General features: G+C 47.4%; 1 protein-coding gene across 1 annotated transcript in view; it reads right to left on the bottom strand.

Moving 5' to 3' along the window:
• Nucleotides 1-8,170: 8,170 nt before the first annotated feature.
• Nucleotides 8,171-17,424, bottom strand: part of MAMLD1 (mastermind like domain containing 1) — an 86,120-nt gene continuing 76,866 nt past the window's right edge. The window contains exons 3-5 of the mRNA XM_068411944.1: nucleotides 12,304-12,450; nucleotides 10,724-10,805; nucleotides 8,171-10,438 (exon numbers count right to left, since the gene is read on the bottom strand). Of these exons, the coding sequence (XP_068268045.1) occupies nucleotides 9,420-10,438; nucleotides 10,724-10,805; nucleotides 12,304-12,450 (1,248 nt within the window). The 3' untranslated portion in view covers nucleotides 8,171-9,419. The remainder of the gene's footprint in view (nucleotides 10,439-10,723; nucleotides 10,806-12,303; nucleotides 12,451-17,424) is intronic.

The following is a 17,424-nucleotide window of genomic DNA, read 5'->3' as shown; positions in this document are numbered from 1 at the left end:
GAAGCAGAATTTCTTTAATTGATCTAATGAGCGAAACAAAACCCCTCTCAGCTCTGCAAAATCACTGAGACAAGCGGGGTCTTCGGAAGCACTGAACATCACATCAGATGCTGATACAGGTTTCTTCAGACAATTAGGAAAGCTTCAAGCAGCCACCTGAAAGAAATAATGGCTTTTATTGGAGCTAATGCAGTCATTTCTGCCATGAAGCTTCTTGTGAATAATTCTTGCTGGAAAAATTGTACGTGATTTCTTTTCATTTATATTTTAATGCAATTTATTATACAACAGCGACCTCCATTCAGGGTTCAGAAGATCAGAGTACTTACAGTAATCTTCACAGCACTTTGTATCTCCAGCTACAGCTTACATTCACAGCGTGAAAAGAATAAGAAGTTAATGTACCAAATCAGAAATTCTCTGTGTGGCAGTGTTAATCTCAGTGTTGAGTTATTATTTATTAGTAGTATTATGGTAGTATCTAGAGACCAGGGCCTCATTGTGTTGGGCACTGCATAAAATCCACAAAGAATATATTTACTCTCTAGAATAGCTCACAGTTTAAGTTCAAGGATGTGGACAAGAGGTACTACAGCTATCATTACTGCCACAGCCAGAGGCAAAACTCTTTTCATGCTTATTGTGGATGCTGACACCAGGAATAAAATTACCTACTGACAGACAATTAAAATGAAAACATTATTCTGGGATCAGACCTCAGGTGCAAGAAGATGAAAAGAGCCTCCCTGTCTGATTTCATGCCAGGCCAAGCACGGTTGCAGATGATGTCTTGCTACACTCTTGGGTACATTGGCCATCCATAAGAAGCTCAAGAGGTGTCAGGCATTTGAGTTTCTAAACCAGTTGATCATGGAAATGTCTGCAAGAGGAAACAGTGGGTAAAATGGTGAAGCAGTTACATATCCTCGTGAGTTAGAGTGTGCTGGAAAAGCGTGTGCCTGTGATGGTAGAGCTACACGTGGCTTAGCATGCTAGCTTTTGGCATAGCAGCTGGAAATCCAGGCATGTTTTCTGGCTTACACACTCGTAACCGTTCCAGGATGCAATCACCTTTTTTTGCTACCTGTAGTAAATAACGTTTGGCTCCTCTGTTGAATGCTGTATTCATATCACAACTCACTTCTAGCCAGTTTCCTCTGAGATAAGTCAGATGCAATTATTTCTGGGTGTGTCGGGCACCCACCCCACTAGATGATTTTGAGCTGTTGGTTAATTGTACCAAACTCAAAACACATTAGGGGGTCTCAGGATAATGAAGTTTCACAGAGCAGACAGCCAGGGAGAAGAGGGTCACTTTCCAAACACTCACCAGTTCACCTCTTAGAGCCTTGGATTCTCATCAACCATTCTTTGCAGCCAGACATGGCAGCCCACAGGTTATCGTCATGTGTGTGAAGGACTGTGAAGAAAATAAAGTAAATGTATAGATGTGTGAGGAGATATAAAAAAAAAAAACACACAAAAAAGCCCCAAAAAACCAAACAAAACCCAAAAAAGCATGCCTTAGTTAAAAAGTCAGAACAGCTATAAATGCCAGATCTGTAAGAAATAACTTCCACTGTCAGGGAAAAAACTGGTCAAGTAACACGTTAAAGCAGAATTGCGAATCCAAGAGCAGAGAGATACCCTCTTGGAGAATTCATGTAGCTGAACAGCATGAACGCAGTCTCTGAGTGGCTGCAAATAATTACAAATGCACAATTGCCCACACGAATTGTGAGACACCAACAAAACACTAATTTTCCAGGTAGATTCAGAGCGTGGCCTGAAATGCATTGGTGTAAAAAACTCATTTCCCTTTTCAGCAAGGGATTGGCTTCTCAGTCACTCAAGCAGCAAAACTCAGCCTGTTGCAGCCAAGCATTTCCAAGTATTTAGTTTAAATTTTTCTTCGGATACTCAGTCACCTGCCGCGGGAACTGCTGCTTTCGGCCTGAGAAGGCCAGCTGTAGGCTAATCTGCTTTGCGTGGCCTGTGCTGTGTGGGGAGAGGGTGCTGCAGGAGGCTGCTGCGGTACCAGTAGGCTCTTTGATCTGGTTGACACAGTAAAGCAAAGACGTGGGACTAATAATAATACTTGGCACCTTTACAGTCCTAGCTGCTCAAAGCACTTTATCAGTGTTAACCAGTTACCCCTCAAACTATCTCTGTGGAAGAGGGACTATCTCAATTTTATGGGTAGGTAAACTGAGGTGCAGAGCTTGGCTGGGACGCTACCAGCCTCTGATTGACAGTGACAAGCACACCGCTGAGCTAGAAAGCCTCCACAAACTAAGGCAAGGGCTCTGCAGAGCAGCAAAGGAGTGTCCCGTGGCAAATCGGCTGTGCAAACCCACCCAACCACACTCACAGCTCTCCTCTAACAAAGAGACACCATTACATTTTGGCATGTTCTAGCCCGAGCGCAGGGTCCGAGGGAGGTGACCATGCCACAGGATTTGGGGAACGGTCCAAATCCCTGTGCAGAGGGGTCACTTGAGGCTGTAAGTGAATTCCTAGCCATGAAATCTGTCTCCAGAGCATTTGTGCACCCTCTTTCCCTCCCTGTCCCTCCATCCTTCAGTTCGGGTTCACCCCAGGCAATGTTACATTCACAGCAGTCCCGCTTTGGCAACGTGGCCACCGTGAGCCTGGCATTGGAGTGGTAATGCTGCACGCTGCTACCCAGAGCAGCAACCCACGTGGGCTAAAGCCAGGCTGCTCCCCACCTGAACGCCCGTCTGTCGTCCCCACTGTGAAGGGGTGCCTCCTGCTTCCTCTGGAGATGGATCAGAACTCAGAGCTGTCCCTTTTCTCCTGTTTGATCCCCACAGGTCCTCTTTCCCCGACTAGCTGTCCGAGTACTTGCTTGTAGTATACTACTACATTATTTCAACCACAGGTCATAAGTCAAGAACCTCAGCAGAGTAAAAATCTGTAGGTTCGAAGCAGAAGTAAGACTCCACCTGCTCTTCAAGGTGCACAGGTGGCACTTTCAAAGTGTTTGTTGGCAGAAATATTGGCCAAGAAGGGTGAACCCCTCACGTTTTCACTGTGAGCCCAACCCCTCTGGCAGGGTGGGGTGTGCCATGTCCCAGAGCTGGGAACAAGGCACTGAGGAAAGCGAAAAGCTTGCAAGAAGATAGGTGAAATCGATGGCTCATCCTCCACTGCCTACCTGCCGGGCGGCATGCTCTCCCCGGCCGGGTTGAGCCAACTGGCTCTTGAGGTTGGAAAATTAAGACACGAAGGGGCCTGACTCACAGTCCCATTTTGCCCACAACAGGTCATACAGAAACAACCAGCTTATCCTCCCAGGTCTGTAAAACAAAGTCCAAACTGCTGCACAGCAACTGACAGTAATACAACCCACCGGCCACGAGACGTGGCTGCCAGTCCTGCTTAACCACACTTGAAATATCCTCCTGGTGTCTGCCTGCCTCGTTAGGCACTTAAATATCTTTGGGATTTGAGTCCTGTGCCTTTTGCACCTCATGGTCCCCTGCTGCTAATGGACATCATCAACTACCCTGAAAGGGCAGAGGAAAAAAATATATATATTTATCAAAGATTGCGAGGCTCAAACAGGGGGTTAATGGGAACTGCTTAGGCAAATAGTGTAGCCAGTTAATACGTGAAAGAGAATAATAATTTATGGGCTGAGAAGAGGAGAGGAACACAGGTCCTGCTCTGCCAGGTGATGCTGTTTCCCCGGCTGCCGTACAAAGCCAGCAGGGCTGACAAGGAGCAGTCTGTAAACTGGAAACAAAGCATGTTTCTGCAGCTGGATGGAGTCAAACACAGCTCTATATTAGCAAAGAAAAAAAAAACAGATTTCACAACTTTATAGCTTTGGGCTGGTTTCCCCTCCGGGAGTGCAAATAGGCCGGTCTCACCACCTCCTGCCACTGCCTGGGGTCTTCTCTGTCCCAGCCATTCATTCAACACTGCACAGCTCCAGGATGGGAAACCAAGCACTGTCAGCACTCGGGTCCTTTCGCTCCTTGAAAAGGGATTAAGACAACATCAGGACAATTAAAATGTCCCTTTTTTGATACAAATCCGACTTTGAGCTTAAAATGGCATTTCTTCTTTCTTCTCCGACCAAATCGTTTAAATCTGAGACATTAAATTGCGGCATCATAAACCATGAAAAGGACAAAAACAACGTGATGCACAAAACCCAGGAGCTTCTCACTGGTTTCTGGCTCTGACACATGTGAGACCGGCAGCAGGGTTCAGCCACGCAGCAAAAGGCCCTTTGGGCTGTGGGGACAAATCATTGCTGTAGCTGTAGGTTGTTTTAATTGACACATAGCCATGACGCAACCCAGACCACTGTCAGGCCAACCTCGAGAAAAAGAAAAAAAATCCAACCGTCTCCACTTCCTGAGCTCAGGAAAGCAAAGAAATGGGGCTCCATGTCCCCACGACATGCACAGTCCTGTGTTCTTGGCTACACAGAGGGCACACAGCCCGACACCAGCACACGCAGCCCAACGCAGACAGCGCGAGCCCTTGTTAGGCAAATGGCTGCCTCGGGCAGAGCAGGGATGAAAGCCAAGTCCCAGACCTGCTGCCTAACGGGAAATGGATTAAGATGTGTATAAAACAGCATATTTGTTCTGCGCAGTGCTACAAACCCATCGAGCGAGCGGGGAGGGAGCAAAGAAAATGGCTGTGATTAACTACAGCTCTACTGGTTTCAGCCTGGCTGCTTTAATAAGGCGCCTTTCCCCAGTTTTATGCAGGATTGTACACAGGAGGCCTCTTGGCCAGCCGGAGTCTTAAGTTCTCAGTAACTTCTGCAGCTGCCAACAAGTACTTGTGTTTTAGCTTGCCCAGGAGAGATCCTTATTGGTATTTAAAACACCTCACTCTTTTCCAGACTCTTTTCTTTTTTTTTTCTTTTAAATTTGCTATATGTACAGCAGGGAATAGAAGGTGAAACAGCCATTAATTTGGCATTAAGCACCAAAACCTGAGCTCAGCCTGAATAGATGGCCGGGCAGATGTGCCACGGCCAAGTGTCCCCTGGGGACCGCGTGACACCTGCCCTTCAGTGCAGGCACGCGGCAGGAGAGGAGGCAGAGCCGGCGCAGCAGCTGGCCACTCGCCCTCACGCCTTCCCTCGTCCTTGCCTGCCCTACGGCCAGGTGCCAGCACAGAGCCGGTCCCCTCCTGGGGCCACCCTGCACATCTGCAGTGCCTCTCCTGCAGCACGGGGCCGTTGGGGCAGGACCACGAGGCAAGCGCCAGCCTCTCGCCAGCACCTGCTCGCTCCTGCTGCCAGCCTGGTGTAAATCAGGGGTTACCCTGCTGCAGGCAGTGGAATAGCTCCTGATTTACAACATCCTACACGAGAGGAGAACTTGACCTTACACTTCAACAGCAGTGCAGCTTCCTTTGTTGAAAGCTTCTTAAGAAAGACATGTAATCAATCCTGGAGAGCCACCAAGCAGCAGAGCTCAGGTTCTGCATAAGTCAGGGTTAGACTTCCCGGGGAAATTGCCTGATCCAGGCTCCCATGACATCTGTTCCCAGGTGCTCCCTGCATGCTTTGATAGGAATGAGCGTGTTTTTCTGTTTTGCCTTTGTCAAAAATGGGCTGCTTTAGATTAATACAATCCACAAAGAGAATTTTTCTGTAGTAAGTCTGACTTACCTATGCTACTAACCTTTCAGACAGACAGGCTTTTAGTGAGCTCAAGTCTTTGGAAATTCTGGCCTTTATAGGCATTTGATGTTATTTTAGAATCCAAAAGGAAAAAGCTTACTGCCTTGCCTCTGTTTTCATGGCCGTAATTATGAGGGCAGCCTGGTGACGTAACTTGTTTGGGAAATAAATGATAGCTTTCAACAGCAAGTGCTGTCAGACACTTCGTTCCTTGTAACTATTTTAGAGCTCCAAATTCATTTTGCATTTCCACAGCACCAGATGCTGCTCTTATTTATGCTTATGTAAGTCCTGTGCTACACCACTGCCTTCAGGAGACCTATTCCATGTTTACACTGCCTGCAAGGCAGCAGAATTTGGCTCGTGGCGTAAGTCTACATACGCCCTGTGGTGTGATCTTCTTGTCCAGTAAACGCAATGGGAGAACCGTGCAGAGGTATTTAGTCTTGCTCCCTCACTAGTTGTAACTATTCACCTTAGTGATACGGACCATGAAAGCAAAGGCAGGATCAGACTTGAGGCATTTTCACACTTTAAACAGAGGGAAGGAAAGGGGAAGGCAAAGTACAGACAGCGGTATTTTTTGCAGAACAGAACAGACACTTTATTGTGATAGAGGCATTACCTGGTCCAGCCTGACACCAAACCAGAACTGCGGTGCTGGCGCTCCAGCTGCAGCGTTACCCCATGGCCACCGTGCCTTCACCCCGTGCATCCCTGCGCCTTGTGGTCCAGCCCGAGCTGCCTCCTGCCCTAAGGGAGAGGCAGCAGCCCAGCCCTCGGGCTGCAACCCAAGCAGAGCACTGCCCACTGCGGTTATGTGCCAGCCCCCCAAAGGATACATTTAAGAATCAGCAGTTACAAGTACCACCAGAGACAGCAAGATAATAATACTTAGTCCTGTTCTTCTTCCAAGCTTGATGCAGTCCGGACTCCTCACAGCACCTCTGTGGCAAGGAAGGATCATCATTGAGATGTGAGGAACTGGGATACGAAGGGGTGAAAAGCTCTACCAGCTCAAAAGCTAGACAAAAAAAACAGAGTGAAACCAAGCAGGTACACAACGCAGGTACAAGACAAACTGTTTTCCACAAATTCTGTGGGAAACAGTTGGCTTTTGAAGATGTTTCCCCCCCACAGCGTTTAGAACCCAAATCCTGCAGAACTGAAAAGCTGAAAGGTGCATTGACACAAACAAAACAAAGAATGAGAAGAAGGCATTTTGGTTATTTTCATTAATATCCTAAAGGAGAGCGTGTGGGCAGTAGCCTTCTCTGCCATCTGTGACTGCCGTGCTGCTGACCTGGAGGGGGCCAGGCGCTGCTGGCTCCCAGCCCCGTGGTCAGATCCGAGGCCAGGCCGCCGCCAGCGCTGCTCCCTGGCAGGACACGGCTCACGACAGAAAAGCTGCTGAAACGGTGCCAGTTTTCAGAGCCAAACAAACTCACCTTTGTCCTCGCCACAGACACACTCGCAGGCGTTTCTCCCCCTCGCCGCTGTCTGGGGGCGAGTCGGCATTTCTGCCTCATTCAGACACTTGCTGGGTTTTACAGCCTGTTTTGGGCAATTGTTTGGTGGGGCTCATTTCCTTTGCTGGAAAAACTGGCTTCTTTCCTCCTCGACCTGGCTTCACAGAAGTACGTGCCATTCTCGAGATCATGCTCGAGGGGTGTCATTCCCCTCGGAGCCTCGTGCACCGCGAGGACCTGCCTTTGCCATCACGAAGCCACACGGATCTCTGACAAGGCCTGGGGTGGTTGTGCTTGGGAGAAGTCTCCTGCCCACCTGAGCACCAGCAGCAGAGCTTGTACCCGACTGCTTTAAACCCTGACTGTCCCCTCATTTTTTACTTCAGGAGATTTTGAGGGAGATCCCCCGCCCCCCTGAGCTCTCCTCAGGCTGCCATGACCACAGTGTGCCCAGGACAAAGGGCAGCACCGACACCTCTTCCCCACCAGCCCTAGGAAGCTGGGGCGGTGTCTGGTTCTGTTTAAACGAGGCAATTTTAGCTACAGATTCTATTTGTGCATTTATTTAAGACTGCTAAAATTTTCCTCTTTCTTCCTACCCCTCCTGCCAGCCTCGCCTCCCCCAGGGCAGGCACCAGCTCTCCTGTCAGATGATTTCTGTGTCAAAGGAGTGAAACGCTGCACCCCCATCACCCTCGAAGGCATTGCTGAACGAGCGAGGTGGGACTGCACCGCAGGCCCCCAGCCCTCCTCATGGCTTTATTTTCTGATGGGCCAACTGGTACAGGCATTTAGAAACAAGAACTGGCACTTAAATAAACACAGAGCTATGTAAAAAAAAAAAAAAAACCAACAGAGATTAATTTCATGTTTACCTATAATTACAATGGAAAAGGAGAGCGGACCTAAGAAATCTTAAAATAAAATTAAAGCCTGCTTCAATTCTTCGTCTAGCCCGTTTCTCCTATTAACAGCGCACACACATTTGTACATGTTACTACATTGACATCGTAGCATCCTGGACAAATCAAATTAATTCAAATATCTGCAGGTACAAAACATTGTAGCTGAGAAATGAGCACATACAGTATATGCAATTTTCCCCTGGCAGTTTATTATGGTATGAAGAAAAAAAACATTCTGTGCTTGAAGCTGACGTTATATTACAAATGTATTGCGAAGTATGACGTGACTATTAAAATATGATTACACAAAGTATGAACATTTTAAGAAGTTTACAGTACAGTGAATCTTTTATAAACAGACTCTTAAATATACATAGGACAATAGTAGCTGACAGAAAAACACCAAAAATTAACTATTAATGTTTATAGACTTTTCCCCCTGAAAAAAGTCTCACATTAAAACAGAAATTATGAAAAGCCTTAAAACCAGGAACAAATCACCTGTACACTACAAATATACATGGCAGAGGTGCGCAAACCAGAGCTGAATGGGACAGTCACGGGGGTGGCCCGGTGCCCCCTCCCCGGTGTAATCCTCTCCAGGCAGCACGGTGCCTCGCCTGCCTGCCATGCCCCGGCACACGCCGGGCAGCAGCTGTCACATCACGCGCACACACTTGCTGCAGGACAATGGCCGACACGTTGTCAGCGTCGAATCGACCTACTGGAGTGTATCAGGTTGAGAACTCACCCGGGATCTCGCAAATGGATCTCTGTGGGCAGATCCCTGAATGCGCTGGGAGCCCGGAGGGCACCGACATACCAGAATTGGGCTGCAAAACCGAGCTGCGAGGGAATCAGCAGCTCCTTTTCTGGATTTTTTTTTTTTTTTTAATGCAACTTTTCAATCTTTCCTCTTGATATGAGAGAACAGATGCCACATTTGATTTCTGCTTAGCCTGGTTGCAATGACACCCCTAGTTCATGTGTTAAGTTATGTCAAAAACATAAGTATTTTATGCTGTAATACACAGTATTACTGAAACTAACAATATTATTTGCATATTTATAACAAGGTATAATGAAATCCCTATAATAAAACCAAAAATTATGCTATAGATTTATTTACAAACAGTCCAGCAAAGAAGTATAAATACTTCTACATTTAGGGTTTAGGAAAACATAATTTACAAAATATTCAAATATATACAGTCATCTGAAAAACTGCCAATATTAAACTTTGATGCAGGCAAAGAATTGGCTGAGTCTATTCATCCCGTATTGAAAGAGGCGGCGGCTTTCACGGGTTGTCTGTTATTTTCAAAAGTCAGACGTAAGTTATTTACACCGAGACCGCTTCTCTCCGAGCTAAACATGTCCGGAGCTTTGAGCGTGCTGTCCCAAAATGTCATCTATCATTGTCAGATTGTTCAACCACTCTTCGTCGTTGCTGCTGCTGTTCTTCATGAGGGAGTCGAGGAAGTCGGTGTCGCTGCAGCTGGCGGGCACGATCGAGTTGCCGTGCTGGGACACGAATTCGTACTGCGGCAGCTCGGTGGTGCCCATCCTGCTGAAGGCATCGGGCGGCTGGCCCGCGGAGGGGTAGCTCGGCGGGCCGAGCCCCGAGGCGGGATTGAGCTGGTTAAAACTGGACACTCCTTGTGGCATTGATTTCATAACATTCATAGCTGGCACCGGTCCTCTGGTTAAATTGTGTCTCAAGTTCTGATTACTCATTGAGCTCAAGCCCTGGCCAGCCTGCCCCATGCTCAGTTTTTGCATCTGTCTGCCCTGGACGCCAGGAGCGATCTGGTTCGGCGGCACTACAGCGGGCTGGGAGAACTGCTGACCCACTGCCGCGCTCGGCCTCGCGTTCTGCTTGGAGAAGAGAGCGTTACTGGAGAACTGCTGCATGCTGGCATCCATTTGGCTTTGATTTGGCATTCTTGGCACAGCGGTCGGCGCCCACATCTGGGCAGATGAGTTGGGGTAGACGTTAGGGATTCTTGGCACGCTCGGCTGCCTCAAGTGTTGCTGAGTTGTAGAGTGATTTGTTAAGGAACCAGAACTGAAGCCTGCCATCGGTATTCCCGGCCGCACAGCAGAGTGGCTGTGTACTGTCTGGCACCCTGAGTTCATGCCCAGCGAGTTTTGGCTCGGCCGCAGCGGGATGTTAAAGTCAGAATTAGGCGGAAAAATCCCCTGCTGCTTGCCAGGGTTGTGTGGAATCATCACCATCGTCCCGCTGCTCTGGCTGGCGGTGGCGGGGGCCATGGCAGAGCCCAAGGTGCTCTGGAGCACGGCTGGGCTGGACGGCAGCATGCGGTGGTTGGGCGGAGGGGCCGGCATCACCTGGCTGCAGTCAGCGGGCAGGGGCTGCTGCACGGCTGCGGACAAAGAGTCACGTTAGCTGGGGAGCGCCTTCACCCGGGAGACACGGCAGAGCCTTAAAAGGCTGCTGCTCTGTCTGTCTCTCTCATTACGTGGGTCTCTCCTCTGTGTTCTTTGTAACAGAGTTATTACTGAAGCAATAAGGAAATGGGTGAATCTCATGTGATAAAATGTGAAATGCTTTTATTTCAGTGCAGAGAATCATTAAGTGCCCTGTATTTAAGCAGACCCCAGGCCCTGGCTCCTCAAGGCTTTTCACAGCATGCCATTTCCCTCCTTACCTTGAAACTGATTTATCTGCTGAGCTGCAAACAAAGTCCTCTGCTCAGATGTCACTCCCAGCATGTTTTGTCTCTGCTTTTCCTGGAAAACAAGGGGTATAATAGTCAAGTAGCAGTCTCTTGACAAACAAGAATAGCAGCAGACACTTGAAGTGTAGTCACTGTCATCATTAACAACCTCTCCCATGCACACACCTCTGATGAGACTCAGCCCAGACAGTTCATTTCAGACTGGATCTTAATTGCTCACATGCCCCTTCTTGCAAAGGTGTCCTGACAACAGCGCAGCGTTAGGAAGCACAGCCTTCAGCAGATGCTGTGCAGGCGGCCCAAGGCCCAAGGGGAGTTGGATGAACATGGAGACCCTCGTGTTCACCAGCTTATGAGCGAAGTGCAGCATGGCCAGAGGCTGCAGGAATCCTGGTGTCTCCCCAGCACCTCTCACACTGACTATTTGGATGTGTTCTCTAAAGTACCAGATCTGGGGACAAAAGGTGCCCCAAAGTCTATTAGTCAACAGAATCTGTGGCAGTGTTGCAGGGACACACTGACAAACAGAAGACTGCTGGTGGCCATCACCCTGTCTGGAGGATGGCTCTGCCCGTGTGTACCATCACCTTTTGTGCTTCCTGGCTGTCTCTTCTCACGAGAACACAGCAGTAAACCACAGGAAGCCAGGGATCCTTAGCGGGTGCTCCCCGAGCAAGGCATTGCTGGCTTTCTCCAAGTGACCCAATTTGCGTCTCCCACCATTTCACCCCAGAACCCGCCACTGCACTCGCATCCCTGCTGCGGACAGCAGCTGTGACCTGGGGAACTCTCCGCGGACGGTGAAAGCTGAGGCCTGGCTCTCGCTGTGTTAGAGCAGCACAGATAAGCTTGCAGCCAACTGATGACAAGGAGGCAGAGTTGGTTTTGAAAAGGAGTTTGATCAATAAGCAGTACAGTACTTTGGTGAGGGTTTTACTGAGCTACTTTCTCATCTCATTTCCCATCCAAAGAAATGAGCCTCCTTGACCCAAATCCAGCAGCACGCTCAGAAAGTCAGAGGCACATGTTCACTGCTGCCTCACCCAACTCATCTGTGGGACTTCCCCATCCCTGCTCCTTCACGCAGCATGTTACAAACCTCGTACAGGGACTTCTGTTGCTAGAGAGACCAGCCAAGTCCAGGACAAACTGGAGTCTAACATCTGCCCTAGTAAAACCCCAGGGAACCAGAGAGAAAGACAAGAATGGAGAATATCTCTCCTGGGGCTGACTCACTCTCTATGCCTCCCTTCTCTGCATCTTCCCTCCCAACTTCGCGGCTGGCCATGGATGACAGCAATGATACGGAGGTGACTGAATCCTTCCCTTGCATACGAGTGGGCAGATCTGCACTCAGACTTACTGAGCAGCACTTGGCCTCTCTTGGGCATGACATCCTGGACTCACCACAGCCCTAGTCTGACTCAACCCAGCAATTCCTGGGTCACTCCTTAGTGTTTGCTGACTGGTGATTTCCCCATTCCAGTTAGTCCTGTCCTTCCCAGTGAGGTGGACAGCACAGCAACCCACAGAGGTACTCAGCACCGTACCTGCATCAGCTGTCGTTTCATTATTTGCTGCTTCAGTAAATGGTTCCTCATCGTGTACCCGTTCACTGTGGCTGGTGCCGGCACAGAGCCTCCGCTTGGGATGGAGCCTGGCTCCTGAAGTCTGGCAACAATTCCAGCATTTTGATCCTGCCAAGAAAGATGAAAAAAGAAAATTAATCTCATCAGGCAGATAACAACCGAAGCCCTTATCCTCTCTGCTGATGCCCTCTCTCCACCCTTTGGCTGTCCCAAGGCCAAAACACCTTGTGAATTCACATGGACCCGCGTGTCAGCGAGGGGCAGGGGACTGCTCCGGTTCCTGAGGATCAGCACAAGAAGAAGCGAGAGAAGCAAAAGGTTACTCCAAAATTCTTTGTGACTAGCCCAAGGCTATGGGACCGATTCACTCCCATTACTGGAGTCACATGGCTGCCTGGCTGGCAGAAGGGATGTGAGTAAAGCGTCACGTTTCCCACCAGTTCCCCAACTGTTACACTGAAAGACATAAGGAAAGAAAAGTTTCATCAGGGTAGGATTTGGCAGTTGGATACAAAGGAAAAGCCTACAGTAAAAGAAAACAGCAAACTAAAGGCAGGAGAGGGGAAAAGGTGCCATCAGACCAGGGACCTGGAAAGATTGGGAAAACGTGGGCTTGGGATTGAAGTAGTTCTTGTGGGTTCCATGACTGGGCAAACGAGGAGAACTAATTGTGAAAGGAGATCCATGCAAAAATGCAGGGTGGGCACAAATCAGTAATGCAGTGGGCCTCATTCCTGGCTGGTGCAAACTGGTCTCGTTCTAAGTCCCCAATGAAAGATCTAAGTTGACTTTCACCAGCTGAGGACTTGCCTCTGAAGAAAGAGCACTGTGGGGTGAAGAGGAAAAAACCTCACAAGAATACCATGAAGACACAACCGAAAAGGGAAAAAGAATTTAAAAAAATACTGAAGTCTAAACATCTTAGGAGCTGGCAGGTAGTTGGGGAAGTACAAGAGAAAAACGAGGGAAGAAGTCAAGGCCTCGCTGAGGACAAGAAGGAAATCAATCCTGTAAGTGTACCCAGGCACAGCAGTACCAGTGTATTCCCCTTTCTCCATGTTCACATCCAGCTTCTACATTGTTTATGATGTTTTGTTATTATTGGCAGGGAGAAGTATGTATATTATATCCAGCATCCTTAGCTGGGCCACGCTTCCTTTGTTTTCAGAATGGAAGCCCACATCCTTTGTTTGAGAATCAATGTTATCAGGAGATAAGCAAGAAGAAAATGGTTGTTGCCTTTTGACATCTGACAATTAGAAGCATGCTCAGATGGAGAAAACAGGATACGAGCCACGTTTCAGAGTGGCCAGAAGAAAGCTTTGGGAGGCATTTGTCACCAGGCAGGCTTCTTGGGCCTGGGGCGCCTTTCCACAGCGGCTTCACCGTGAGGAATCACCCAACTCCTTCCAAGATATTCTTTGTAAGAGTGATTACCAAGAAGGTCACTGAAATTACTCATTTTTATGGTGCCTCCTTTTGTTGTAGCACTTTGGTCTATTATGCAAAAGCGCAATTGATGAAATGTAAATGCCTGCTAGATAATTTACTAAAAGACACAAACCTGCAGCTCATCACTGCTCTCATTATCATTCCTATTCATGGGCAGTCTCATAAGACTAGACTTTATTACTGTCGCTTTGCTTACAATTCTGCTGGACATCTCTCCTCCTCCCCCTTTCCTCCCACCTATTTTACTCCCTCTCTCCCACAGAAAAAGAGGAAGGGGAGAAAAAAAGTAAATATGATTTACTACAGATGTAAATATGAAAGTTCATGTAAAGCCAGCACTCTGCTTTCATGTCAGACAGGATTCTGCAGCCACAGTTAAGCTTTGAATAATGCAGATTGCCTCGAGGGGAATATTTGAAAGTGCAGGGATTCAGTTTGTGTACTCTGCACATGAAAGACACTGAAATGTTCATACCACCAAAACCCCTGCCATCTATCCAATTTCCTCCAAACTCGTCTCGTTGCGTGCAGAGGGTCTGTGCTTACTGAAGCAAATGAGTTTAGTGCAAGGACAATCATTCTGATGTCTCGCTCAGGGCTATTGCATTAACAAGTCATAACATTAAAGTCTCTTTTCCTAATCATGTCCACCTCATTCTAATTTCTCCTAAACATCACCAAGAAAATAATGTTGATTTTTCCATGTTATTCATGATAAAGAAGTGTAAATCACATTACTAATTGCAGCTCTTGTGCTGTGGTAGTACAACAGCTTAATTATATGGGATTTTCTGCAGGCACCCTATAGCAATAACGACAACCAGCGAAGTTCATTTGCAAATACACAGAATTGGTTGCTGAGTTTTTCAGAGCAAAGTTGTATTACACTTAATTACCCAGTAAAGAAACAATCTATAGATATAAATTTCGCTTTGGGGGAAATTAGGACAAAATAGCATAGATGGGAAGACAAGGAATGAATTCAAAATCTTGCCTTCTACAGTTCACATTTAGGTTAAGCCAAAAAAGAAAAAAAAAAAAAAAGAAAAAGAACAAGTTCTCTCTTTTCACCACTAGTGGGAACTACTGTATTCCCTTACAATAAAAAATAACCACCCAAACGTCATGACTAAGAATAGCTCTGGTGTAGTCTAAAGGACGCTGCTATCTGTACCAAAGGTTAATGAACTTTAAACATTTTTCCTTTTCATCACTCCCCAAGAAAAATCACTTTCCTTACCATCGTAAAGCCAAGCCAAACAAGCCATAATCTTAACTCATCTATAGTTTGGACTATCCCATTTTAAAATCCAGGAAGACAGCAAAGAGAGGAGGATTCTAGCATTGAAGTCGGGACTGATGGAAGCGGGTGCTCCCACCCAAAGGGTCATGCAGCTGAGCTGGCTGTAAGCAACACTGGAGGATACAGAAGGCTACAGGGGATGCTTACCCTTCAACTTTTTAAAAAATGTGTTTGCATGTAGGTATCAGGGGTTTTGCCATTTTTCCCTCCAAAAATTCCTATTACAACATCAAATGGCCTGAATCCCTAACCAAATGGCATGCTGCGCAGCCTTGGAATAGGAGAGCACGTGTTGGAGACCGTGTGTTTCTGTCGCCAGGCAAAGTGTCGCACAGCAGGTCCAGAGCTCCTGCAGCATCCCTGGGCTTCCCAACATGGCCACTTCTGCTCAAGAGGCACCGGGGCTAGTGTCACCGTTTTGATTCAGTACCTCATGCACTAGTTTCGAGAGCAAGAAGAAAGGAAGCCAGTTCCAGGTTTGCAGGAGCGTCTACTGTTTGTGTCAGTGTAACTGTAAAAGCTGCTGCACAGCCCAGTGAAACCAGTCCCTCCCAGCCACCCAGCCTGGGCGCAACGGCTGTGCAGGCTGGGCGAACGCATCTGCAAGTTACTGCGTCCAGTTGTAGGGAGCGTGGGTCTGGTCCAACACAACATTCGGCACACACTTAACGCAAAGTGTGCAAACAGTCCCACTGAGACCTACCATGTATATTTATGAATCTGAATACTTCTAAAAACCCACCGACGAGCTCGACCTGCCCAGGCCCATCATCTGATTACGTACGAGATGCACAACTGCAGTAAATAAGCACGGAGATGAACTGTTCGGTGTGAACGCAGTTGATAAACTCTAGTCCTCAGCACTTAGTTATATATCCAGTAATCACTTTGTGGCTTCACCTAAGCGAGAATGAAGAAATTTATGGCCCCTAATTCCTCTGAATCCTCATTAACAAACAGTCCAAAAAGAATTTAAAAGCAAGACTTTGTGAGGATCTGAGCTAGAGCTTTAATCGCGCTTTGGAAATATGTAAAACCCCCTCTAATCTTTAATAAAGGGCATTCATTGGTTTTTTTTAGGACTATGTGAAAACTCTAAACTCATTTATCATTATTAAACTTTCCCGTCTGCTCTTACGGTGTAACTCCAAAGAATGTAACAAAGAAACATACACGTTAAATTGTATTGACTTAAGCCCAGAGCTATTGGAGATGTACAATTTATTTCAGCGAGGGCATGAAGGGGACTGCAGGCTGTTAGACAGAGTCATTTGTCCAATGCTGAAAAGACAGTTATCTGCACCAAAATGGCTCTTGGAAAGGCACATTTGCTTTATAAGAAATAAGCTGCCAGGTGAGACCATTCAGCATTATGTTACAGACCCAGACAATAAAACTAAGCCATGAATTTCAATAGTTAACAGATGGACTAATTAGAGACTGAATTCTTTGTGGTTCTAACAGATAACCAGGTCACAGCAAGGTTACCGAGAGAGACAGGCAGCGTTGCAAATTTCGGTAGATATTTGCAGAGCTGGGGAAGAGCTGCACTTCCTAACTGAAAGCGTTAGCAGCAGTGGAAGAACCGGAGACATGGCCAATTCAAAATGCATATAGTACCCGCATTTCAAAAGTTTATTCCATTTCAAAAGACACTGCTGATTGGAGAACTATTCCCTCCACTTTCAGTGGGGCATCCATCTGAACCCAGTAATTACAGAGCTTAAAACAGGCGGGTTGTTGAGATGAGGCACAGCACCCCAGAGTAAAAGGAAAAGACCAAGGGAAATGGGTTGCTCAGGGTAGACGTTTGCTGTAAATACGAGGAAGGGACAAACTGCCTTTCCCACCAGGTTTTTTTGGTAACCAAAGATAACTTAGCTTGAAGTATTTACTGAGATATCACACAGCAAAAAAAAAAAAAAAAAAACAAAACAGAGAGGAAAACCACAGCTATGGGACTTGAAAGGAGCCTGTGCTACTGATGGGCTTCGAGGCACCGGCTGCTTGGCCGGGGACTTTGGGTGGATCCGTATTCACAGCAGGGACAGCTATTCGCTAGGGGTGGGGTGAAGTTTCATTAACCGAGTTTTGTTCTGTATTTCAAGAACATCTGTTACGTATGGGGAGTTCTGTACTCTGCTGAGGAAATGCAAATACTAGTTTCAAACTAATGCCTCTGCATCTGCCCCGTGCTCCTGCCTGCTTGCTGGTGCATCATCTCCAGTGTAGTAGATGCGCTGCCTCTCCTTGATGGGGCTTTCAATGCCTGGGCAGCACTTTGGTCTGAAGTCTAGTACTAAGACTCCTAGGCACAGCCACTTTAA

The sequence above is a fragment of the Nyctibius grandis genome, chromosome 13 (genome assembly GCF_013368605.1).
Source record: "Nyctibius grandis isolate bNycGra1 chromosome 13, bNycGra1.pri, whole genome shotgun sequence".
Lineage (NCBI taxonomy): Eukaryota > Metazoa > Chordata > Aves > Nyctibiiformes > Nyctibiidae > Nyctibius > Nyctibius grandis.
This window is presented reverse-complemented; position numbering and strand designations above follow the sequence as displayed.